A 25,890-nucleotide genomic window follows, 5' to 3' on the forward strand; every position below is an offset into this window, starting at 1 on the left:
CAAAATACGGGGATCCTTGTTACAACCAAGTAAAAATTCAGGTACTGAAATTGTCATCTATATAATTATGTTTATATGCTTTAATGTTTGGCTTATTCAAAATTTCAGAATGACGAAAGAAAACTGGAATTCTTGAGGTCTTTGTTTTAACTTGAGTCAGTTGTACAATAGGTTCCCCATGAACGATTGCCCAGATATGATAGAAATACCTTTAAAGAAATAAGAAATACAGTAAGTATGCAATTGATTTGTCCCTATGAATTTTGGTGAAGGAGGCATTCATGAAATCTATTTGAAGGACTTCTGATTACGCTATGATAGGGAGCACTTTATCGTGAATTCACGAAAGTAGCTTAAAAAAGAGCCAATGCAAACAAAGTTTAATTCATAGACACATTTTACTGCAAATCTACAGTAACCTTGTTTCAAGTTTTGGGATCATTTGCAAGCAGTCCTTGTAAACTAAAAAGGTGTGAAATCTGAATACATTGCAAAAACCAGTTTAGTCGCCATGATGGTATATATCGTATATGTGTCACCTGTACCCTTGTAATACCTTTAATGTGAGGGAATATAATGAAGTGTCTAAACAAAGTTGCACAAATGATGGTCATGCTTCTTGAAGAAACAGTATACAGAATTCATATGATGTTAGAAATAAAGAATATTTACCTGTCAAAAGTGAGTTATAAGTTTTATGTGTTAGTGTAGTCACCTGTGAATGTGTTTTCGTGTCTTTCGTGTGCATATTTTATATTAACGATAAACAATATGCTCTAAATTCTAGTACCAAAAATGACAGTTTTATTGTGCAGTGCTGAAATGTGACTAAGATTAAAGCTGTTATAGACTGAGGAAAACAAAACAATGGAGTTTGGTGCTATGTCCGAATGAAATGTATACATGTACACATACTTTTATATAATTTATACAATTTATACAATTAATGTAAATAAATATATATAATTACATATAATATATATGCAATTATATATGATGTATACAACTTATTTACATACATTTCTACAGTATATTGTACTATAATATAACATCGACTGGATGTTGGCACTTCAATCAATTTCATATTTGGTACAGAGTTTTCTACTCTTAGTTGAGGGAAGACAATATTATGCAGTATTTTATGAATCTTTTGAGGATTCTAAATTCACAGGAATTGTTTGAGGACACATAACTGTAGTCACATATCATGCGTCCTCACACCCTACCGAGTAAGGAGGCTATAACCCAAAGTGAGGCTGAGAATCAATACGAACACAGACGGTAATACGGTGGTCACGCCATTGACAAGTAGCGGTGTTATATTACTGGGTGTGCCGTCATTAGGGGCAGGGTCTATCTCAAGCACATGACACATCAAGTTGTAGATATCGACAGCGTCGAACGAATCGGTCAAGGCGAAGTTCGACTTGAAGGCGGGGCCAGATGCGATGAAGATTGTTTGCATGGAAGGGAGCGTGTTGAGGAAGCCATCATTTCCCGCGTCATCTGAAATATTTTGTGAAATTGAGATTAAACATCAATAGCAGTGACTGTCGTGACTCTTGCTCACTCGCCGACAATATGCTAGTACAAAACCAAACCAAAACTGAGTATCGGTATACATACAGGGATATTTACTGCGTGCGAGCTGCGTAGCGAAAAGGACTAAATTTGACGAATAAATTCTACGTTATCAGTACATTTTTAGCTCCATTGCATCGACATGCCTGTAGAATGCTATTAGCATTGTGATAGTATTTAGCAATAAAATGCGATGTAAATATATGTACTGATTTCCATTGATACAATTGGTAGTGCATGCGTCATGTCTTTTGAGAGTGGCAGTACATTATGTTTTCATGCAAGCACCATTCTGTGACAATTCCCCGGGACAATTTTCTTTAATGTAGGGGCTACTTTATTTCTGCGTGTATGTTCTGGAAAAAAAAGAAGAATGCTTTGCACAGTCACTATTTGAACACACATACTAATGATAAACATGTGTCAGGGGTTGTTGATGTTCTGGAATCACTCTCGTTCATACATCCGGCATGAAATAAGAGGAGTGCATAAAAACATTCTTGTTTTTATCAGTACAGATTTCCGAACTTTGCTTGCTGGAACCGGCGTCCATAAGTCAAATGTATGGATGAAAGTACACGGAAGTACATGTATTGGTATCTATTATTTAGATTCAGTAAATTTGTCGGAAAATGGCAAATACTACTGCTCAACCGCCTACTAATTGATTCTCAAAGGGTAGGTGTATAAAGACTGTCTCACAGTCCAACCTCTCCTATCCGGACATGTCGGGACCGGCGCTCATCCGGATACAGGATGTGGCCGGATATGGGAGCCTTAATGTTTAATACACGCCGCTTCGTATAAAAATTATACATGTAACCTATTGCAGGTAGCGTAGACTGAAACTGCAAATGATTAACTACTGCAAAATTTGGCAGTATTTAATGTCTGAATGCTTGCTATTTTGGATGAAAATTTTCTCTAAATGCATGTTAATTATGTTGGAAAAATCATGTAATCTATGTGAGTTTGGGTACGAATTTTGTTTGAGTTTGAAATCCCCCTTTTCCCGTTATTGTTAGATTTTAAAGAAAAAAATCACGGCAAGATCTCGTTCTTATAGTAGAGAGATCCGGAAAAAGGGAAGCCAGATAGGAGAAGTTGGACTGTAATAAGTGTGTTCTACCAGTATAATGCAACCGAGTGTGAAGCAATGCTGACAAAACTCACTCATCCAGTTCCCCTCAATGCTCCTATTCGTCCAAACGTGCCAACCCTCATCCATGACGATCAGGATGGGACTGGTCCTCCGGTTGTCACGGTAACGGAATTCCTCTGGGATGTCTTCCTTTAGATAGACGTTCATATTGGGATGAGCGGCCTCCAGAGCCTCGTATATTGTTGATGTGTCATCGCCTACAGCAATAACGACAACAAACATGAAAATAATCAAGTTATTCATTGTAATACACTTTTTTGCTTTGTTTTGTTTTTCTCATTTGATAAGCAGAAGAATTTGTAATATAAGTTGTTGATGTCGAATCATGTCATAAGTACGTAATTCCCTTTCCAATTTCGCCCCTTTTGGGTCAAACATTTTTGTGGCTAGTCATTAAGTTTCCATACTATCACACTCCACAAACCCTTCCTACTTCGTGGGGTTTTAGATCCTATATCGAGTTGCCATTATAACTACAGTATAGCTATTCCCTTTATACCTACTAATCTTTATATGAGTGTGAGAAGAAAACAAGTCATGGTTTAAAACAGTAATACAGCAGTAGAAAAGGAAATCCTCTGTATTTTTTTCAGTCAGTTCCAATAGAAATCTTCAATTTTTTAAATTTCGATGATTCTTATATTTTAGACCCTCTTAATTCTTCCAAATGAGGTACACTGTATATGATTGAATGTGCACCGCGATTGAGAGATACGTGTATCACGAGGACTTACTTTCATAGGGCCAGATACCGAACACCGGGTCGTTGTCGGTGTAGTGGTAAAGATCTCTGTCGATCAGATCGTCGAGGAATATGGTGTTCTGTGGGGACACGGCTGTCATACCATGGTCGCCGGTGACAATAACGTTGACTTCATCAAGCAAACCAGCCTCATTAAGGTGATCCATGAGATAGAATAAGATTTGGTCGAGGTAACCCAACATTGCATCAGAATCTGGTCCCTGTGGAGAAGGTTGGATTGGTCTATATAACCGTCGGGTTTAATTTTCATGTTCGGTAAAATCCTCAAATCAGTATGATTTTATGCATAATGTGATTGTATAAAGAACACATAAGACAGTCGATAAATGCGGACGTTGTATGTTGTGACAACACTTCAGTACAGGCGATTCAAATACTCCACAGAAGGATTTTTTTTATAATGAACGTAGAGGCGTACAGTTCAATTGCGTGTTATGTTTATGTAGAAATGATATATTTTGAATGCCAAAACGCTTGTGACTATTGAAAGTTAGAAAAATCACCAACGACATCACCATACGGTGCTAAAAAATTAACATGATTAAAAACTTGATCAGTTTATTCTTCATCTTGTGCTTATCATGAGACAGAATGTGAGAATATATATATATATATATATTGTTCATTATTATGTATTCCAACCAAAAAAAGTCAAAAGAATACGCACAACGATTGTCATGTAGTTAATATATACACTCGGCAAAAAAAAAAAAGAAAGTAAACACTTTTTCCAATAAATATTTTTCATAGAAGATTTTGATGAAAATCATTGTGTTATGTACCATATCAAAGATTATTTAATTGGCTATCAACCTGGTAGGTCTATACAAAGGGAAACTTTACGCATGAGTGAACACATTCATTTTTGTCCGCCAAGGTAGAAAAGTAAAAATTGCAAAAATTGACAAATTGAAATTCATTTGCAAGTGCCCTCCAGGATAGGAATAATAACAAAAGACAAATTTGACGCAATGAGAGACATGAATTAAATAGCAGAAATAATTTCCCATTCCCTTGTTTCTCTTTATATTCTAAAACAAAAGCATAGTGGGGAAACTGAAGGTAGAACATAAGAATTTTCTATCAATTCAAACTTAGATGATACTGGGAGTAAGCCGCAAAGGTGATAAAATCGATTTAGGAACCAAATATCATCTAAAATTTTCTTAATTTGGAATAACGCTTCGAATTTAACCTCCTTTGTTACCAGTACTTTTTCTGTTATGTCTTTTGACTATGGATTTGACAGAAGACTCTTCAATTTCTTCCATCATTTTTTTGTCTTTCTTTATCTTTGGAGGGTTACAGAGTCATTATAGAGATCATAGGTTGCGTTTTACAAATTGATTTGCATTTTTATTGTGTTGAATTTGTTTTTTGTTCTCATTCTTATATGGAACAGCATACACGCTTGAATAACAACTTGTCCATTTTTGCTATTTTTACTTTTGTGCCTTGGAAGAGAAAAACGGATGTGTTCACTCATGCGTAAAGTTCCCCTTTTTATTGACCTACTGAGTTTATAGCCAATAAAATTACCTTTAATATGATATATAAAACACCATTATTAGCCAAATAGTCTATGAGAAAGATGAACTCGAAAAGTGTTTTCAGGTGTACTTTCTTCTTCTTCTTCTTCTTTTTTTTTATGCCGAGTGTACATTCACAGCTTGGGATTATGATGTATGTATATGATGTTGCTACTTCTGTACTGGTATCCTGATAAAAATGCTCCGTCTACAAAGTATCAAGTAGTGTGTTATATGTTGCGAAGAATCTGGTGATCATTACCTGCAATGATTTCTCGTTCTTACCATTAAAAAAAAAAAAAAAAAAAAAAAAAAAAAGCTCTACTAGCACAGTGGAGTTGGCCTACAAAGAATAGGTCCTCAATTTCTCACCTCTCCTCGCATGTACGTTCCGGGCTGGTCAAAATACAGAAGACCAAGATTTGTTCTCTCTTCTTTCATCATATCGATCACCGTATCGATACGATCGAAGTATTGAAACGTCCCGTTGTATGTCGTCGGACAGTAGGTTGCTGTTTGGCCGGATATTTCGACATTCGCACCAGGGTAGAAGGAAGACACACTTCGACCGCCAGCCAGCTGGTTCGTCACCCATATCGGCTCGCCGCCGTAGTTCCACCACCGGGGATCGGTGGTCGTCTGGTCGAATGTAGAGTCGAAGTCGGGATCGTACATGTTATTTCCTGACAGAGACATGGGTTTATATTGATTTATTTAATAAAAAAAAAACAGAACCTGAACAAGGAGAAACGAGATGTTAGTTGTTGTTGCGTTTCGCGAGTACTCTCAAAACGAACGATGCCTATACAGCAAATATCAAGAATTACAGAGTGTACGGATTAATCTGGAGCAGTACAGACAATTGGTGTTTCCCTATATATCTTTAAAATATAATGAAACAGAATGACGAAAGTTGATAAAGTAAATAACTCAGCGATTTCTATAGATATCTAACACCAAAGAAAAAAAAATACAAGAAAGAACATGTCAAGACAATGTACACCTGCTTCAAGCGATGCAAGTGTTGTTCTTGGCGAAATTAACCGGCGTCGTTTTGTCCAATGACTTGCCTGCAAGACAAGATTCGATCGTGCGACCCATTATGCCAGGTAAGAGCCCTAGTCACTATACCACTGCATTCTTTCCTCTTTCCAGGAAATGAAGCAAGAGCAAACCCCAATACCATCGATACTAGTAACCCTGTTCAGTAAAGGAGAGCTGAACGAGTCTTGCTGGATGCATCTCAAAACAACTGACTTACCGCTGATAAATACAAAGTTGAGGATTCTTGAAAATCAAAAATAATATTACGACCCAATGACACCAAATTGTGGGGCATATAGTGTGTCACATTAGTGTAATATGACTTATAAGTTGTCAAAGGATTAATGAGGAGAGGGATCGAAATGGTAAATTCATACTACAGTAGGGGGGGGGGGAGGAGGAGGGAGAACGGATGGCGGCGTTCAAAGTCAAACGATAGCAGCAAATATTGTCCGCTTACCCACGATGCCGTGTGCCTCCTGGTACAGTCCTGTAGCGATGCTGTGAAGGCTGGGGAACGTCTTGGAGGCGAACGGAGGGATAACGCTTGGTGCTGTGGCCCCATTTTCCCTCAGCTCGTTGAAAGCTGGAAGGATGTCACGTTTCTCAAGGTAGTCGGCCCGAAATCCATCAAACACGACGAGAATCAATTTTCCGAGTTCGCTTAAATCATCGCCCGTTGTCTCCGTTGTAGATGATTCCCTATCAGGATGAGTGAAACGAGTTGACTTCATTTTACTGGTGTGAAGGATAGTTCCAAGTGTATATTCATCATCTACTAATGATATAGTTGTAACTCAAATCTTACGTAACAAAAATACCAGCCCTTTTTATCTGGATTCATTCAATTCACTATGCCTTTTTAATATTCTGTATACTTATGATAAAACAAACTACCTAATATAACAAACGAAAATGAATTATGCGTGAAGATTGTTTGAAGAAGGATGTGGGTCCTAGGAGTAGGGGTCGAAGAAGATTGCTCAGGTTCTCGAGTATTTGCATTATGACATAATTTCATCTTTTTATAAATTCTGGTTAAGAAATATATAAAGATTTCAAGTATTTAGTGGTTGTACAATCAAATGTCCAAACATGTTATTTCTTTTTATTAGTAGTCATGAAATTGTTGTCTTCTAAGTAAAACGTATTGTAGTCTTATTTGCTGGAATATAGTGAGGCGGGGGCAAACTAGTTGTTTTTAAATATGTATACTGAAGTAATGTGTCTTTTTCGTATATTACATATATATAATATATATATATTATATATAAAATATACAAATATATATATATGTATATATATATATATATATATATATATGTATTATATATATATTATATAAACTGGTAATGCGGGTTTTTTTTGCCAATAAAGAATGAGTCGAATAAACTCATTCTTTATTTGCAAAAAAAATGCATTAGTAATTTACCAGTTTATTTCTTGATTCTTCGTGGAGCCAATACGTGAATTCTCAACATATATATAAATACATATACATATACATAATATACATATATAGATTGAATATTGCTGAACCTATTAATTTGTAGAATTACGACATCTCAATTATTCTTTTGATACTTGCATGCCTCATTTTGTAACTTTCTTAAGGTTTGAATCTGCATAGTATAGCACTTCTAATCATGGCATTTAATATACGAGACACAAATGAAAACTAGAATCTATTCTTGGTTGTGGGTGTATAGACACAAGGTTTAATTTGTCAAAAGATGTCATGGATTTTGTCGTTGATTTTGTTGTTGTTGTTGGTGGTGTTGTTGTTGTCGTTTGTAATACTAAGGAACCCAAAATAGCGAGTACTGTCTCACTGTACTTCATCTTATCATACGCTATGCTGTCAAGAACTTGTGAGAGACCATCACTGTGCTGTTAAAGCCTTTCGTGCTGGATTTATTTTTGAACAAATTGTATTCATATCCACACCCTTTTCCGATAAATGCCAGTAGGCCCTACTCATATCTTTGCATTTGCAGTGAACACTATTTTCTAACAATTATGAACACTATTTTCTAACATTATTATTTTCACTGATTGCCCACATTTTTTGAAAACTTGCACAGTCAGTGAATTGCTTTCCCAAGAATTTTGAATTTTAGTTGAAAAAAAAAATCTCAGCACTAAGTAACTGTAAAGGATTTTTATATGTCACCCTAACATTTCTCAGTTTGGACATTTCTAGAAGTAGGGAATGTTGTTGTGCGTGCGCTGGCCGCAACAAGATTTCCGATCACGGTAACATCATCTAGCTTCTCACGGTGAGAATAACCTTGAAAGCATTTTAACAGACAGCTTACCCGTGTGTCCTCTGGAGGCTACCCCGAGCCTATACCCTGGACGGTCTAGGGTAAGACCCCATCTCACTACAGATCACAACACTCAGGGGTGGTCTTCGGAGAACTGCCGAAGAGCGTTGTTACTTCGTGCCTGTTACGACGCAACACGGTGGACATCCTCAGGGTAGCTTCCGGAGGACCCTGGGTAAATTTACCCCAGACCGTCCAGGAGACTCGAGGTAGCCTCCGGAGGACACCCAGGTAAGCTGTTTGGTTATATCCCCGCCGTCTTAACAGACTCGGACTTTTTCTAGGTGTTCTCCGGGCTTCTTCACAGATGAAAATCGAGGGTAACATTCCACAGATAATCATCAAAGCACTAGATGAACAGCAGTAGCACACACGACTGTACACTGTACACTTGATGTGTAGTAAATAAAGGCACCGTGTATTATCTATGAAGACGTTCGCATTACTGCTTTCTTTTAAAGAACAAGTATGTACTGTGGTGATTTGAATCTATATGAAAAGGAAACGTTCATTAAAGCCATTTTCTGGTCATGATGTGAAGACACTTTATTAGGGATTCATGAAGGTACTTTTTAAAGTGAAATTAAACTGCTTGTAGGGCAAATTTACAGAAGCCTTTTGGAAGCTTTTTGGATAATTAGAAAGTCTCTGTGATGGTTAATGCAGGCCTTATTCTTCATCCTTGGATATATGCTAACTGAGTGAGGGAGTTTCGAAGCTGCGCACTCATACCAGTCATGCTTCTCGTGGAAAACAACACACAGAATACATAATGTTAGACATGTAGAATACAGTATACTGAGTATCCCTGTCAAATGTGAGTTATGCGTGTTATGTGCTGTATATCTATAGACATCTGTGAGTGTGCTTGTGTGTATGTCAATAAAAGTTACCGATGATAAAATATTGCTCTGAGTTCATGTACCAAAATAACAGTTTCAATGTGCAACGATACCGTAATGTAGATTAAGTTAATGTTGACTGATGAAAGCAAAACGGCGGAGTTTGAATTATATGTGTGTAGTATGTGGGTATCGATATGAATCATAATTCTTATGAATGCACAAACGTATCAGCGGTATACTTTTAGTCCCTAAGCAATACACTAAGTAATATCGATCAGATCATTGGTGCTTGGATCAATTTCTAATTATTTAGTAAAGACCTATCTCCTGTTGAACAAAGTAAGACTTTTGCAGGTTATTTTATGAATCTTTGGAGGATACCATTCAAAGGGATCGTTGAATGAAACGATGTAGGCCCTGTAGATATCTTGCGCCCTCACAAAAGACTATAACACAAAGTGAGGCTGAGTATCAATACTAACAAAGACGGCAACACGGTGGTCACGTCATTGACAAGTAGCGGTGTTATATTACTGGGTGTGCCGTTGTTAGGGGCGGGGTCTATCTCAAGCACATGGCACATCAAGTTGTAGATATCGACAGCGTCGAACGAATCGGTCAAGGCGAAGTTCGACTTGAAGGCGGGGCCAGATGCGATGAAGATTGTTTGCATAGAAGGGAGTGTGTTGAGGAAGCCATCGTTTCCGGTGATGTCTGAAAAAAAAAAATGTCGAATTCAGATTAAACCTCAATAGGGCTTTTTACACTTGTGTTTCTTAACCCCGGACTTTCTCTGACCCAGGACTATCGTTAGTCCCGTACCAATTTTTTCAGCTTTTTACACTCGCCAATTAGTCCCGTACTATCTCTTGTCCGGGGCTAAGGAGAAAACTGACCTTTTTACACTCGTATTTCTTAGCCCCGGACTTTCCAAAAACATGAATATTCATAATTACGCTGTGTACTGTACACGTACACGCACGCACCGGCAGCACTTGATTACCTCGTTTCTGATTGGTCAGTGAGGGTCGGACTTCGTCTCCTTCGCTTAGCCCAGGATTATTTTTTCGTTCTGTTTACACTCACTTGCTTGGCACCGCAATTGCGGTGCTAACCCCTGCTATTTTGCAGGGCCAGATAGTACCGTACTATCGGTGGGGCTAGCCCACTTTGGCAAAAACGAGTGTAAACAGAAAGTGGGCTAAGGATAGTCCCGTACCAACGGTGGGGCTAAGGCCCCCCCCCCCCCCCCCCTTAGCCCCACCGTTGGTCCGGGGCTAAGCAAAATTTTACAAGTGTAAAAAGCCCTAATGATTGTAAATGACGCGACTCTTGATTAGTACTCGCCGACATTGTTCACACAAAACCAAAAGGGAGTGAATACTTGAAACATAACATGATTAGGCCCTATAGGGAGTGTTGGTCAGTGGAAAGGACAATATTTGACAAGATTCACAACTTCTGCTGTTGGTGTGCTAATTAACTCCATTACGTCGACATGACCTTAGAATGCTATACTTGTGACCGTATAGTTATCGATAACTCATGTACATATCATTTCCTTTGATTCCCCCCACCCCCCCCCCCCCCTTTCCCGGTATACACCTCCCCGCTTATACCGGAAAATGACCGGACAAATAACTCGGGAAGTTACCGACCCTTGCGTATACCGGAAGATCTTTGTGTTATGCAATTACTTTCAGTCCAAACGTCTGGAATGAATAAGAGGAATACACGTATTCCTAGCTTGGTCAGATGATTGATACAGATCTCCAAACGTTGCTTGTTGAAGCTGACGTATAAGTCAACGTATCAAAGAATGTATAATGTTTTGGTATTGATTGTTAAAGGTCCAGCATGCAGGTTATATGCGTATACATGTATGTATGTATGTATGTATGTATGTGTATATTTGAATGTATGTCATTGTATGCGTGTACACTGTATATAGTTACGTGCAGGTTGGTCCCCATGTATATGTGTGTATATCAGATGTTTGCTTGTACGAATAGAAAAATAGGAGATTTACTAGTAATTATAGGTTATGACTGAAATGTTATCAACTGTAAAGTAACTTACTCATCCAGTTCCCCTCCACGCTCCTGTTCGTCCAAACGTGCCATCCTTCCTCCATGACGATCAGGAGAGGACTGATCCTCCGGTTGTCACGGTAATGGAATTCCTCTGGGATTTCTTCCTTCCAGTAAACGTTCATCATGGGACCAGCGGCCCTCAAAGCCTCGAATATCAACGCTCTGTCATCACCTACAACAACGACGACAACGGATATAAAAATAGTCTGTAAGTTTTCCATTTTATTATGGTTCATTAAATAATTATTTTGATGAGCAAAAATATGTGCATTATCTTCATTATTCCATCATTGATTCATTGAATTGTGTCATGAAATGTAACTCATTTCCTTTCTAAATTCGGACCTTTTTAAGTTAAATAAAAGAATAAAAACGTAGTCACTGTTTACGTGTTATCTACGAGTATCAAAGTGTGATACAATTGTCATTCGTTGCTATGGAAACTGGTGCTAAACAACATAGTATCTGTGAATACAATCATGATAACGGTTGCTAACCATACTCGTACCCAGTTCCAACCCACTGCTGAAGCCTTGTGCAACAGTATTTTGTGAGGTGTTTTGCGTGGAACCAGCACTAGGTGATAACAGAACACTGTGACACCATCACTTTGATACTCTACCAATTTCTCTTCCGAAAATCGTGTATATTTCGTTTCCGATGCCATACATGTCGTTTTGCATTTGTAACCTGCACAGCTTATGGCAAGAACACAAGAAACAGTTTAAAAGCAGGGTAGGCATATAGTAACAACAGAAGTTATCAACTTATTCAGTTTCACTGAATGTTATATCAAAATTGAGACTCTATACTGTGTGTCTTGCAAATAGGGAGAGGTTGATATCTATGAGTAAAATCACGAAGACTCACTTTCATAGGGCCAGATACCGAACACCGGGTCGTTGTCGGTGTAATGGTAAAGATCTCTGTTGATCAGATCGTCGAGGAATACGGTGTTCTGTGGGGACACGGCTGTCATACCATGGTCGCCGGTGACAATAACGTTGACTTTATCAAGCAAGCCAGCATCATTGAGGTGATCCATGAGATAGAATAAGATTTGGTTGAGGTAACCCAAGGTGAAATCAATAGAAGATGAATCTACCCCCTGCGGAGAATAATGGATTAGTCCATGTCAGCGGTCTTGTTTGATTTTATTTTCATATTTGGCCAAATCCTTGAACCAGCATAACGAGCTTGATATTAATACCGGATACCGTAAATGTATACGGATATTGTTTTTCGTGAAGAATCATTTCAATAAAGGCTATTCACATATGCCATCAGATTGTAATTTGTATGAACATACACTGCAAAAACTAGGGTGTTAAATATCTAACACCAGCACAGAATCGAAAAATATTAACACTCTTGGTGTTGATTTTAGGTCCCGTTCAGAAAGAATCACACCAACTGGTGTCGAAATATTCAATTACAGGTTGATGTTAGAGTTTTGGTGTCATTAATTGGTGTTGAAATTGCACATGCGCATAAGTCAGAGAATTCGAGCAAAATCATTGGACGAAAGTTGTCATGTGACCTCGCTCTGCGCTCTCGGATCGCGCTGCTGGCCGGCATTTATGGCTAGCTAGCTAGCTGTGTGTGCGCGGTGCATGCATATGTTATGTGTATAGTATGCATTATCAAGGCCATTTTTTATCGATGAGGTTTTCTTCGCCTTCGGGCCGCGGGTAATGAAAATTCGACTCAATAATATCCTCATTAACCAGCAGTTAAACAGCACAATCATGCCGATAAGTGTAAAGATTTGTTCTGGAGATCGCCGAATCAGAAAGTTGCTGCCACTAAATCCAGAAGACATCGTAGGATTCTTTGAACTGAGTAAGTGTACGGTACCTGTTTTTCAGGTGTTTGTCATGAGTCGACTGTACAATACTGCTAATGCATGTGGAGCATGTGGAGCTGCAGCTAGAGTGCGTGCGACAGCGTTGCACCCAAAAGTACTTCTCCTACTATCCTAGTCTACAGACTACAGGTAGTTTTCTAGACTTAGAATCTAGTAGGTCCTAACGTTAGAAACTAAATCATCCCATTAAATTTAGAGTCTAACTGCTACAACGAGCCTTGGGCTTGGACCAAGCCTTCTTGAACTTGAAGCCTTGAGCCTGGGGACCACGCAAAATACTTCTTTATAAGCGAATTTTGTTTGGCAAGAGGAGTTCATATCATGTGCAAATGTACAAAACTACAATTGAAACCTTATCTACTGGTATGTTATGTGATACAATGCATATAGATCTATAGCCATAGAGTCTAGTGTTACTGTAGTTTTTAGATGATAACTATTTCTCTATTTGTGGTAGGTGTCTATACTTTACGTTAGATCTAGACTCTGTAGTCTAGTCCGGGTCTACAGAAATTACATTATCTTCTTGGATAATCGGTGTGCTCTCCCGATGTGCTCCGCTTGTAGTGGGTGCAACGCTGTCGCTTTTGCAATAGTATGTGTGTAGCTACTGTATAGTGTAGTCTGTAGCTAGTCTGTGCAGCTAGTCTGTTACTAGTGTTAGTCTGTTGGTCTGTTTGTTACTTTAATATTAGTCTGTAGTGTTGGTCTGTTACAAAAATGTGAAAGTTTTTGTTGAACTTGCTCTCATTTAATTCTTTCTTTCTACATCAATTTTGTTCTATCTTGGAACAAGTGATCCTTGGGCTAGGCCGGCCTTGGTAATACCAGGTGTGAGTTAATGAGGTCAAATGTCATCTAGGTGGTCAAAGGTCAAATGATAGGTCTGTTAGTCTGTTACAAAAATGTTAAAGTTTTTGTTGAACTTGCTCTCATTTTTTTTATTTCTGCATCAATTTTGTTCTAACTTGGAACGATTGATCCTAGTTGGGTTAATATCAGATTTGAGTTGATAAGGATATTGTCAATGGTCATCTTGGGGTCAAAAGGTTACTTGTTGTATTGATTGCAAAATCAGGCGAGACTTGTGCCGGCCATGGTTCGAGAACCACCTTGTTATTACAAAAAAAGTTCTTGGTTTGAATGTTTGGAATGATAGGATTTGATAAATTTTATGGACATCTTCAGTAAAAATGTAGGGACAGCTTAAGCCCTAAGGGGGCCGCTCACTTGGTCTAGCCTATCCTGGTCTATCGAGGTAGGCCTTAATACTGTCACAGCCGGGTTCAAAAAATTGCATGGCTATGTAATTCTTTCACCTGGGGTGGCAGTAAGGCCTACCTCTAGACCAGAATAGGCTAGTCCAAGAGCTAGTCTCTAGGTCAATAGGGTTAGAGCACCAGCGAACGACTCCTTTAGGCCTAAGCTTTTCTACATTTTTACTGAAGAAGATGTCAAAAAAATTTATCAAAACCAGTCATTCCACTGGCATTAATCGGGGGGGGGGGGGGGGGATAAAGTATGTGATAAATGAGATATGTGTCATTGTATTAACATCATATACTTAAAAAATTGTCAATGTCTTTCCCAAAAACACTGAAAATTGCCAGAATGTTCAAACACACTAGCGGTATAAAAGTTATAATGCTACTACAACTGTAGCTATTATCCTGTCATGAAACCATACAAACTGCAAAGTATACTTAAGTCATTTTTTTATTACATTTGTAAATTGTAATAGTTTTTCTCTCCCCACGCCCCCCCCCCTTACAGTCAGAAGAAAATTCAGCTTCAGAGATGGCGAAGATCTTGTTTTAGTGGATGAACATGAAGGCTTTAGTATCGACGATGATGTATTGGGAGATATTGTGACCAGCCAGCCTGATGTTAGCCTCATGGTCCTGAAAGAAGATGAAGAATGGTCCAGTAAGTTTTTAATAAGAGCATTACATTTCTGGAGAAGTAAGCAGTATGCGAACAATTATAGGAATGTTCCATTGAACATTCTCTGTATTTGCAAAAGGTGCTACTGGATACAGCCACTGTATTAAAATGAACAATTCATTGCAAATTAAAGACAAAGGAAGCTAGTCTTCAGCATTGCAAACTTGCATTTTTGCAGAAATGTTTTCTATGCGATCATCTTGAAATTTGTTGGAAATTCCTATCTATAATTATGTCCTACCCATTCAAGGATGGTATTTATTCATGAATGTACGGCTCACAGTTTCCTGGACCTACATGTGTCTTGAAGACACCTCAATATTGTGAATGTTTGATTTAAAAAACATTTTGGTGTGATGTTTGAGTTGAATGATACTGTCCAAAGGATTACATAAACAAGAATCTACAAAAGTCTGGAAACTTATCATTGTTCATCTGTATGGGTATTACCAGGGAGGTGGCCATCTCCCTGGTATCACCAAGTCCCTGGCTGGTGTAAATTTACTCCTAATTCAAGAAGATCTAGTAATTGCAGTGTTTCTAGTATAGTACGCCTTTTTAATTATTTGTTGTGCCTAGCATTCTTATGCTATAAATGTATGATTACGTATTTCAAATCTGGGCGGACAACTCTGTCAAAGTTTACAACAGTAGCATATGACACGAGTGCTGTTTTTCCCATGGTTGGCCCCAGCTGATAAATACTGTGGGGTAAATACTGGTCTTTGCCGGATATTACCGTCTCGCTATTTATGATGAGAATGGGAAACACAGGGGAATAATCAATAAGTCATTTCATGAATTTTGTTAATAAAGGAATACACAAATCATTGTACATGAAGTATGATTAACCAAAATAAGAATAATAATAATAATAATAATAATAATAATAATTTATGGCAGGAATTCATTCTTATTGCTGGGACAAATTTTTGCGCAACGTTTTCTGATCTATGTATCTGATACCATTTTTGCTGTGTACAAGAATTCGAAAATTGTAGCAGTCACTTGGGAAGGAATTGCTTCTATTGTAAATGTTTACTCCAATCATTCAGTGGCACTTGCTCGACAACTTCTGAAGCTGAATGGAAACTTGACAGTCATGGAGCCCCTGTCATCTTTTGACAGCTCTGACCAGAACAAAGAAGGTATTTTTGCACATTCCCTGGAATGCACCCTCTAATTTCATAAAGAGTCTGAAGTGTCATCAGAAGTTAAAATTAAACCAACCTTATCATTAAACATTCTAGTGATGGTCAATTTTTCATGGAGCATAATCACACTCCCACATAAACACAACACAAATGTGGGCCAGGAAGCTTATTTTCGAGTAGCCATACACAATTTTCCCCACCCTGAGAGGGGACTCCCTCCCGGATCATCCCCTCATCTAGTTATTTCACTCCATAGGATTTTTTTTACAAAAAACAATTTCCAATACTCTGAAAGTATATTGTACTCACTTAAATGTGCATCAGAAAAAGTTTATTTCTAAGATGCCAATTGCTAAATTTTCCCTACCCTTAGATGGGGCAGTCCCTTCCAAACCTTCCCCTGCATTTTACCCATCTAACTTTAACTTTTAACATTTTTAAGTCGTCCAAAGGAAAGACCTTATGCCGTCATATTTGTCCGTCTGTCTCTCCGTCTGTCTGTCAACAATTTGGTATCCACTTTTTCATCGATCTATATCTTGGCTCCGAGTTAACCAAACAAGTTTATATTTGGTATCGGTATCCTTTAGGACTTTCCTGATATTAAGCTCATTTTTGTGTTGAGGTTGAGCTTAAAGGCAAAGATCAAAGGTAATTCAATGTCACATGGGTTATATAAAACAAATGAAAATAGATCTTTCTCGCAATATCTCAAGAACGGTTTGGGCAAACAACTTCAAACTTGGTATATGTATACCTATGGAGGTGACAATGATCTTTGACCTCAACCTTTGACCTTGACCTTTGACCTTGATTAAACATGAAAATAGCTCTTTCTCGTAATATCTCAAGAAAGGTTTGGAGAAACAACTTCAAACTTGGTATATGTATACCTATGGACGTGGCAATGATCTGTGACCTCAAGCTTTGACCTTGACCTTTGACCGTTGCCCTTGTTTATTTGTAGACAACATTTTGAATACTGTCCATATTGGCACGGTTTTCAATTACTCGACACTGGACGACTACTTTGGACGTCGTCCATATTATTATACACTTGGCTTGATTTCTGCTATTCTGATGGCAGAACCCCTTCCCACACACTCCCCCTACTTTGTCCCTTCACTCCCTCACTCAGTGCCCCCCCCCCCCCCTCCTTTTTGTCTCACCTGAACAAAGTTCTGGCAGAGATTGACATAGTAATCACTTTTCCTGTTGCTGTGTTAGAAAAATGTTAAAGGCTTTTGTTGAACTTGCTCTCATTTCTCTATTTCTGCATCAATTTTGTTCAAACTTGGAACAAATAATCCTTGGGTATTACCAGATGTGAGTTGATGAGGATGATGAGGTGAAAGGTCATCTAGGGGTCAAAAGATCAAATGATGCGAGGCCATGTGCATCATTTTTAGCTCACCTTAGCCGAAGGTTCAAGTGAGCTGTTGCCATCCGTTTTTGTCTGCCGTCCCTTGTCCGTTGTGCGGTGTGCGTCATCTGTAAACTTTTATATTTTCATCTTCTTCTGCAGAACGAATGGTCGGCTTTTAGTCAAACTTGCAGAGAATCATTCTGTTGGGTAGAGTTGTTCAAATGATAACTGTAGCCCCATGGGGGCCCAGGGGGAGGGCCCCCAGGGTGCAAAATTCTCAAAATTTCAAACATCTTCTCCAGATCCAAAAGAAGATCAGTCAAGTTGTTTTGTGTGTAGATACCTTTATAAGTAAAGAATGAAAGTTGTTTATGACAACTCCTGTTGTGCCCCCTCCTTGGATTATTCTGTGTCAGTTTTCCTAAGAGTTTTCCCATTCAAATCTCAAAATAATTATATTGCTATAGCGCCCTCTAGACAACTACTGAAACTCCCCTTTAAATGAATGTTGAGTAAAAGTTGCCTTCAATGAGTTTGTACAGAAATTACCAATGAGATTGATAAGTCAAAGTTTAATTCATGTCAAAATGAACAGAGCCCATGGAAGTACAAGAATTGTATATTTATTAAAGGAAAAAAAAATATTTTAATCTTTTACAAAAAGGGAACAATTAAGCTGTGATCATTCAGAGCATTACAAGTTACATTTCAGTGATCACAGCAAGTTCCGAAAATGACCACAAATTACTCACTGGACCATCTCTTCATGTATGAATGATCAAGGTTTTTAATTATAGACAATCAATGACTACTAATCTGATACATGTGATTGTAATAAAGTATCTGCTCACCATGCACTTGTAAGATTTAGGAATAATCTGCATGTGTATTGTTACTAATTGTTTTGCCAGAGTGTCCAAATGGGGGGGGGGGGGGGGGGGGGGGGGGGGGTAAATGATTTTACATGCAACTGTAGTAACTCAGTGAGTAATCATTTCAGGTGTTCACAGTGAGTTTGACTCTTCATTACAAGGTGAGTATTGATCGAAAACTCACAAAAAAGTGCATGTCCTACTTTTCTCCTACTTTTACTGAAATTTAGCTCCTATTTTTTTTCTCCTACTTTTTCACCATGATCTACGAGAAAGCCTGCTTGATTTTATTATTTTGCATTTTGAAATACAGGATGGAATTCTGGTACATCTGCCATCCTCCTCCTCTTGTGCCTGTTGCCTCCTGCAAGCCAAGGGAGGTCTAAAGCTGCCTCAGCAAAAGTATCCATTTCCTCAGCAATCTCAAGGATTATTCAGTTTCAGAAGGTATGTAGCTTTTCAGTATAAAAGTGGACTATAAATAAATAATGTTATTAGTACCCTCGTCACACCTTGCATGTTCTCACTGCATTCTAGAAAATGTTGCCAAAACTGACTAAATGTGTGTACACAGGGAGTAGATGTAGCAATGGTCTATCTAAGAATTTCCTGAATGTGCTTAGACTGGCTTGGACTAAGAGGGTGCTCAAGAACTTTGGGCCTGTTCAAAAACTGAACCTATCCTAAGATTATTAGGAGTGACAATGCGCTAGAACGAGATGGACCTACTGCAAACAGGGTTGCCATCCTTCAATCCTACTAGGAATATGTTTCAGCGTGACATTTTCACAGCCCTAAATGTAGAGTTATATCAATAAACAAAAGGTCAGTACTTTTTGCCTCGATATTGGAAATTGATTACAAATTTGCAGCAAGAAAATAATTGTGAAGGAAATTTTAAAATCCTTATTTTCACAGTGTCTCCTTTTGTGTGAGTTGAAATGACTCAACCATATTAGAAAGACTCTTCTCAATCAGATACTTAAAACCTGCTTTGAAAATACTTGCATTTTTTACCAGGCCTCTACAGCCTACCTCTATACGTTTATAAAATTTTCTGTGCAAAGTCCTGGTTGAAGAATGTAGCTACAGTGTATATCTCTGTTCAGTTCATTAACCATAAAGTGAATTGAGCGAGATACAAGTTATAGGGGAGACTACGCTGCACATGGATGTCACCATCATGCACAAGCCCTGTGATTTATGCACTTTTCCTATTTGCTCAAGAGTTATGATGGAGCATCACTTGCAGCCAAGCCTTGATAGTCTGCAACATGCAGCCTGAAGGCCACTGCATATCATACAAATCTTTGGTCGCACAACTTGCCGACTATCATATGTGACCGTGCACCTCAAAACGAACATAAAGTCGCACACCCTGATTTTTCGTGAGGACTGAAAATAAGTGAAATGGGTCAACCTAGCCGAACTTGACTTTTTCATATTTTCTGAAAGAGCGGGTCTTCTTTTACATTATGCTAAAATTTGGTATCATAAAACGGGCAGGAAAGTGTGTGTTTTTTTTTTAGCAGTTTATCTCCAACATTTTTGGTAGAGTAGTGTGATTAGGTGTGTCTTTAGAATCCCTTTTTCATTTCTGAGAAACCTTGTCCACACTCTTCACTTTCAACTCTAATAACTTTTAAAAGGATAGTGCTACTGCTTTTAAAGTTGGCGTTAATTGTGGACAGAATGTGTTAATGAGGCATGCTTAATTTCAGTTTAATCTGATAATCCCTTCATTGTTGTTACTCTGGCGGTTTACTTCCTGTTTTTTGTCCCATTCATCGCACAGCCAGCACGGTTTGGTAAAGATTAAGCACTTGAATAGACACTGTACTTCAGAGCCTCTTTTCTCAGTTCACACTTCTCCTGAGTTTGTGCTTTCTTTCCAATATTTAGATATGTTAGGAGAGTCCATTTGATTTGAATCATACATCATTTTAAAGCTTAAATTCTGCTCTTTCAGAATATGGTCTTAACCAAAAATTCATGTCTGGCGACTTTTTGTTTGTTTTGAGGTGCAGGGTCACATATTAAATAAACAGTGCGTATATTCTGTTTTATTTCAGATCTTAAGTCGCTGAGTTGTGTGACAGAAAGTCATATCGAATGCGGTGGCCTTTAGTCTAATCAGGCCTCTTAAATTGAGAAAAAAAGTCAGAAAACGTTGTGCTGCTTTGCACATTGCAGACATTTTCCACAAAACATCCAGATCCCCCCACTATATATGTATGTATGTATGATGATGGTAACAGTGATGATAAAGATAGAGTTTTGATAGAATTAACAAGTGGGAAAAGGGTAACTGCTAGTTTCATCGTTTACTAGTACATGTAATTTGTTTCAAACACAGAGTGGAGGGAGCATTCAAGATTTTCTGGATGGCACCAAACAGACCCAGAGCCAACCGTTCCTTCTTGGAATTGGAAATTCTAAGGCCTGTATCAGCAGTTACTTGCTCATTGTCGATCACAAGGCCATTCCATGTGGTGCCCGTACGGTGGAAGGAGCAGTAGATGAACTCTTCAAGACGCACTTTGTCTTTGGCTTGCATTACTGCCAGTCTCTTCATCAGTTCTGGACCTTCATCCAGACAGCTGTTTTCGAGATTGATGTTGGAGTTTCCCGCGAATCACCGAGAGTGCGTGAACTAAGATCCAAATTATTCACACCATGATTTGCTTCAAATGCAAGAGAAATTTTGCAATACCAAAGTTGGTGCAACATTTAAGATTAAGTCATGGACTAAGTGAAGGAGGAAAAGAGGTGTTAATCTGTGGACAGGGAGCTTGTGCAAGAACATTTTATTCTTTTCGTGGATTTCGAGGGCATTTGCAGACTCACCTTAAATCTGGTTTGCCAGATAATCAAGAACAGTTTACTGAAAATGAGAAAGCTGGTGAATCATTCGAAGAGAGCTTTGCAGGAAACAGTAATGATAATGACGACAGTGATCAAGATCAGGATATGAATGCAGAAGATGACATTTTATCCGCTGAAGATTTGAATAGGCAGTGTGCAAAAGTAATTTTAAAATTTTCAGCAAACAGTGCAAACTCTGGAAAAGTTGTAAATGACATTGTGGAATCAACCAGTTTGATTGTAGGTGATGTAGTAAAAAGTGCATCAGCGGCAGTTAAGGCTACTTTCTTGAAACATAAACTGCCCATTGAGTCCGAAGCTTATAGAGAAATACAGACGCATTTTGCTATGCTTGAAAAGCCATTTGAAAATTTGAACTCAGAATATAAGCGGATGAAATATTGTGCAACACTTGGACTTGTTGAACCACAAGAAATAAAGTTAGGCATCCGGTATGAAAGTCGTCTAAATAAAAGAAGTAAGCAGTATGAACAGATTGCTATTGAAGATACCTTTGTTTATATACCCATTTTAGAATCTTTAAAGCAACTTTTGAGCAATGAAGATATATTGCATTTTGCTACTCATGACCATAGGAGCACTGATGGTGTAATGAGAGATTACTGTGATGGTGCACAGTTTTTTAGCATTTTATCTTGAACATTTTTGGTAGAATAGTGTGATTAGGTGTGTCTTTAGAATCCCTTTTTCATTTCTGAAAAACCTTGTCCACACTCTTCACTTTCAACTCTAATAACTTTTTACAGGATAGTGCTACTGCTTTGAAAGTTAGCGTTGATTATGAACAGAATGTGTTAATGAGGCATGCTCAATTTCAGTTTAATCTGGTAATTCCTTCATTGTTGTTACTCTGGTGGTTTACTTCCTGTTTTTTGTCCCATTCATCGCACAGCCAGCACGGTTTGGTAAAGATTAAGCGCTTGAATAGACACTGTACTTCAGAGCCTCTTTTCTCAGTTCACACTTTTCCTGAGTTTGTGCTTTCTTTCCAATATTTAGATAGGCTAGGAGAGTCCATTTGATTTGAGTTATACATCATTTTAAAGCTTAAAGTCTGCTCTTTTAGAATATGGTCTTAACTAAAGATTCATGTCTGGCGACTTTTTGTTTGTTTTGAATTTGAGAAAATCCCTCTTTTCCATGAAGATGAAAATGCCCTACAAATTCACTGTTTTTATGATGACTTTGAAACTGTAAACCCCATCGGTTCAAAAACAAAAATTCACAAGTTAGGTGCCTTTTATTTCATTTTGAAAAATCTGCCACCAAAGTATAATTCTATTCTTTCCAATATCAATCTTGTAGCTCTGTGGTATGCTGAAGATGCCAAAAAATATGGATTTAATGCTATTCTCAAGCATATTGTGAAAGACATTAACATTCTGTCAACAGTTGGCATTACTCTTCCTAATGGCATTGTGAAGAGGGGAACCATTACTCAAATTAGTGCTGATAATCTAGGTGCAAATGCCCTGTTTGGTTTTGTACAGAGCTTTTCTGCTAATTATTACTGTCGATTGTGTGTGACAAGCAAGGAAGAGGCGCAGAACACATTAAAAGAGGTGTTAATGGAAATGCGCACCAGGCAGACTTATGAGCAACATTTACAAGAAGCTGACGCTCAAACTACACTGTCACATGTGTTTGGAGTTAAACAAAAAACTGTATTGAATGATTGTATTTACTTTCATATCTTGACAAATTTTTCACTTGATATACAGTAATGCATGATCTGTTGGAAGGCATAGTTCAGTATGAGCTGAAACTTGTACTAGAATATTTCATCTATGAAAGGCAACCACCACTCTTGACCCATGATGAACTGAATCAGAGAGTTGCCAGCCATTGCTTAAACCGTACAGATAACAAGAACAAACCATCCTACATTAAACTGAGAACAGCTGGCAATGATGTGGGTCAAAAGGCAATGCAGGCTTGGTGCTTGATAAGAAATCTTCCATTCATCATAGCTCATGACATTGAAGAAGGAAACGTCTACTGGGAACTGCTGCTAAGATTACTAGATTGTATGGATATTATTTTTGCTCCCCAATTAACAGCAGGCTTGATAGCCCAGTTGTCTGTTCTCACTGAAGAACATCACACACACTTTCAAAAAACATTTCCTGCCAATAGGTTGTTGCCAAAGCATCATTTCATGGTGCATTATGCTACATGTTTGAGAGAAGTTGGGCCACTCGTACATGTATGGTGTATGCGGTACGAAGCGAAACATCACTATTTTGGCCGTGTTGCAGAATCTGTACGTAATTACAAAAACATATGTAAATCACTTGCAAAGAAACATCAGACAGCACTAACGTTCCATCTTCAGTCAAACCATCCTTTGGAGTGTCTCGAGGTTGGGCCAGGTACTTCACTTTTATTGTCAGATTTAGATGAAAATATTAGACAGACTGTGCAAGAGAAACTCCAAGTAGAGGAACTCTCTTCTGAAGTCTTTGATGCCAATTGGGTTAAAGTGTATGGTACACATTATCAGTTGTCTCTTTTGGTCTGCCATGATGTCGATGAGCTTCCACTGTTTGGTCAAATAGAGCATATCATTGTACACAACAATGACATTTTTTTTGTACTTCTCTTGCTAGATACATTGCATTATAATTCACACTATCATGCCTTTACAGTAGAAATAAGTTTTCCACGTGGTCATGTTGTCAAGAATCAAAAGGAACTTGTTGACTACAAACCACTAGATTTAATGACAAATTTGTCAAACACAGACTCGAGGAAGTACGTGGCACCAAGGCATGTTCTTTTCAAGTAATTTAGACCTGTAGAGCCGATGTTATGTATGGTTTTGGTAAATGGTAACAAAATGTGCAAAAATAACTTCAATCAATAAGATATTGTGGACTCTTGTTAACCCTATGTAGCCCGGGCTATATTTATCTGTAGCCCCCCCCCCCCCCCAGATCTTGGCCGCCGATCATTAATTTAATCTTAAAGAATGCTAATTTTTGGTACATTTTTCCTTTTGAACATCTGACCAAGTGTGCACTGAAAAATTTTATAATATTTTTGTAATGTAATATATGTAATATTTTCCATCTTTTTTTCTTTCAGGAAAAGCAAATTTATGATGCATGTGCATGAAAGCCAAGGATTTGGAAATGCACAGATTGATTTGTTGTTGCTTATTTCCTGGAGGAAAAAGAGAAAGGAAAATGCATGTTTTGATGTACAAATAGCTTTTTGTTAACTTGAATGACAAATATGTCAAACACAGACTCGAGGAAGTACGTGGCACCAAGGCATGTTCTTTTCAAGTAATTTAGACCTGTAGAGCCGATGTTATGTATGGTTTTTGTAAATGGTAACAAAATGTTCAAAAATAACTTCAATCAATAAGATATTGTGGACTCTTGTTAACCCTATGTAGCCCGGGCTATATTTATCTGTAGCCCCCCCCCCCCCAGATCTTGGCCGCCGATCATTAATTTAATCTTAAAGAGTACTAATTTTTGGTACATTTTTCCTTTTGAACATCCTGACCAAGTGTGCACTGAAAAATTTTATAATATTTTTGTAATGTAATATATGTAATATTTTCCATCTTTTTTTCTTTCAGGAAAAGCAAATTTATGATGCATGTGCATGAAAGCCAAGGATTTGGAAATGCACAGATTGATTTGTTGTTGCTTATTTCCTGGAGGAAAAAGAGAAAGGAAAATGCATGTTTTGATGTACAAATAGCTTTTTGTTAACTTGAATGACAAATTTGTCAAACACAGACTCGAGGAATCACGTGGCACCAAGGCATGTTCTTTTCAAGTAATTTAGACCTGTAGAGCCGATGTTATGTATGGTTTTGGTAAATGGTAACAAAATGTGCAAAAATAACTTCAATCAATAAGATATTGTGGACTCTTGTTAACCCTATGTAGCCCGGGCTATATTTATCTGTAGCCCCCCCCCCCCCCCCCCTCCAGATCTTGGCCGCCGATCACTAATTTAATCTTAAAGAGTACTAATTTTTGGTACATTTTTCCTTTTGAACATCCTGACCAAGTGTGCACTGAAAAATTTTATAATATTTTTGTAATGTAATATATGTAATATTTTCCATCTTTTTTTCTTTCGGGAAAAGCAAATTTATGATGCATGTGCATGAAAGCCAAGGATTTGGAAATGCACAGATTGATTTGTTGTTACTTATTTCCTGGAGGAAAAAGAGAAAGGAAAATGCATGTTTTGATGTACAAATAGCTTTTTGTTAACTTGGTTGAGGGAAAAAAAAAATGAGAAAGAGACTCAAGACAACCAAGTACCTACATGGGTATTTCTTTTCATATGGGTACCAGGAGTAATCATGGGCGTCACCAGGGGGGGTGCGTTGGGTGCGAACGCACCCCGCTCCAGAACCTTAAAAAAAAAAAAAAAAAAAAAAAAATCAGTCTGCGAGCGACCTCAACGCCGGACGCTAAATAATTATT

The 25,890-nt window shown here is 38.0% G+C and overlaps 1 protein-coding gene across 1 annotated transcript; it reads right to left on the reverse strand.

The window, feature by feature from the left end:
* Positions 1 to 1,222: 1,222 nt before the first annotated feature.
* Positions 1,223 to 12,389, reverse strand: LOC139716286 (bis(5'-adenosyl)-triphosphatase enpp4-like). The gene is made up of 8 exons (XM_071627851.1): positions 12,215 to 12,389; positions 11,331 to 11,516; positions 9,734 to 9,965; positions 6,540 to 6,781; positions 5,408 to 5,718; positions 3,478 to 3,706; positions 2,755 to 2,940; positions 1,223 to 1,506 (listed from the first exon to the last, which is right to left on the reverse strand). Exons 1-8 carry the CDS (start codon positions 12,387 to 12,389, stop codon positions 1,223 to 1,225), a joined length of 1,845 nt encoding a protein of 614 aa, XP_071483952.1.
* Positions 12,390 to 25,890: the final 13,501 nt, after the last annotated feature.

The sequence above is a fragment of the Diadema antillarum genome, unplaced genomic scaffold, assembly GCF_040938485.1.
Source record: "Diadema antillarum isolate AM-2024a unplaced genomic scaffold, OU_Dant_1.0 scf00000063, whole genome shotgun sequence".
Classification (NCBI taxonomy): Eukaryota; Metazoa; Echinodermata; class Echinoidea; order Diadematoida; family Diadematidae; genus Diadema; species Diadema antillarum.

Excerpts from the sequence above, each read along its gene's own strand:
- LOC139716286 (XM_071627851.1), bottom strand. The coding sequence starts at position 12,389 with ATGGATCACCTCAATGATGCTGGCTTGCTTGATAAAGTCAACGTTATT. Across the intron at positions 9,966-11,330 it reads CGTGGAGGGGAACTGGATGA|ACATCACCGGAAACGATGGC; the intron begins GTAAGTTACTTT and ends TTTTTTTTTCAG. Across the intron at positions 6,782-9,733 it reads ACCACCGTGTTGCCGTCTTT|GGAATCATCTACAACGGAGA; the intron begins GTTAGTATTGAT and ends TCATCCTGATAG.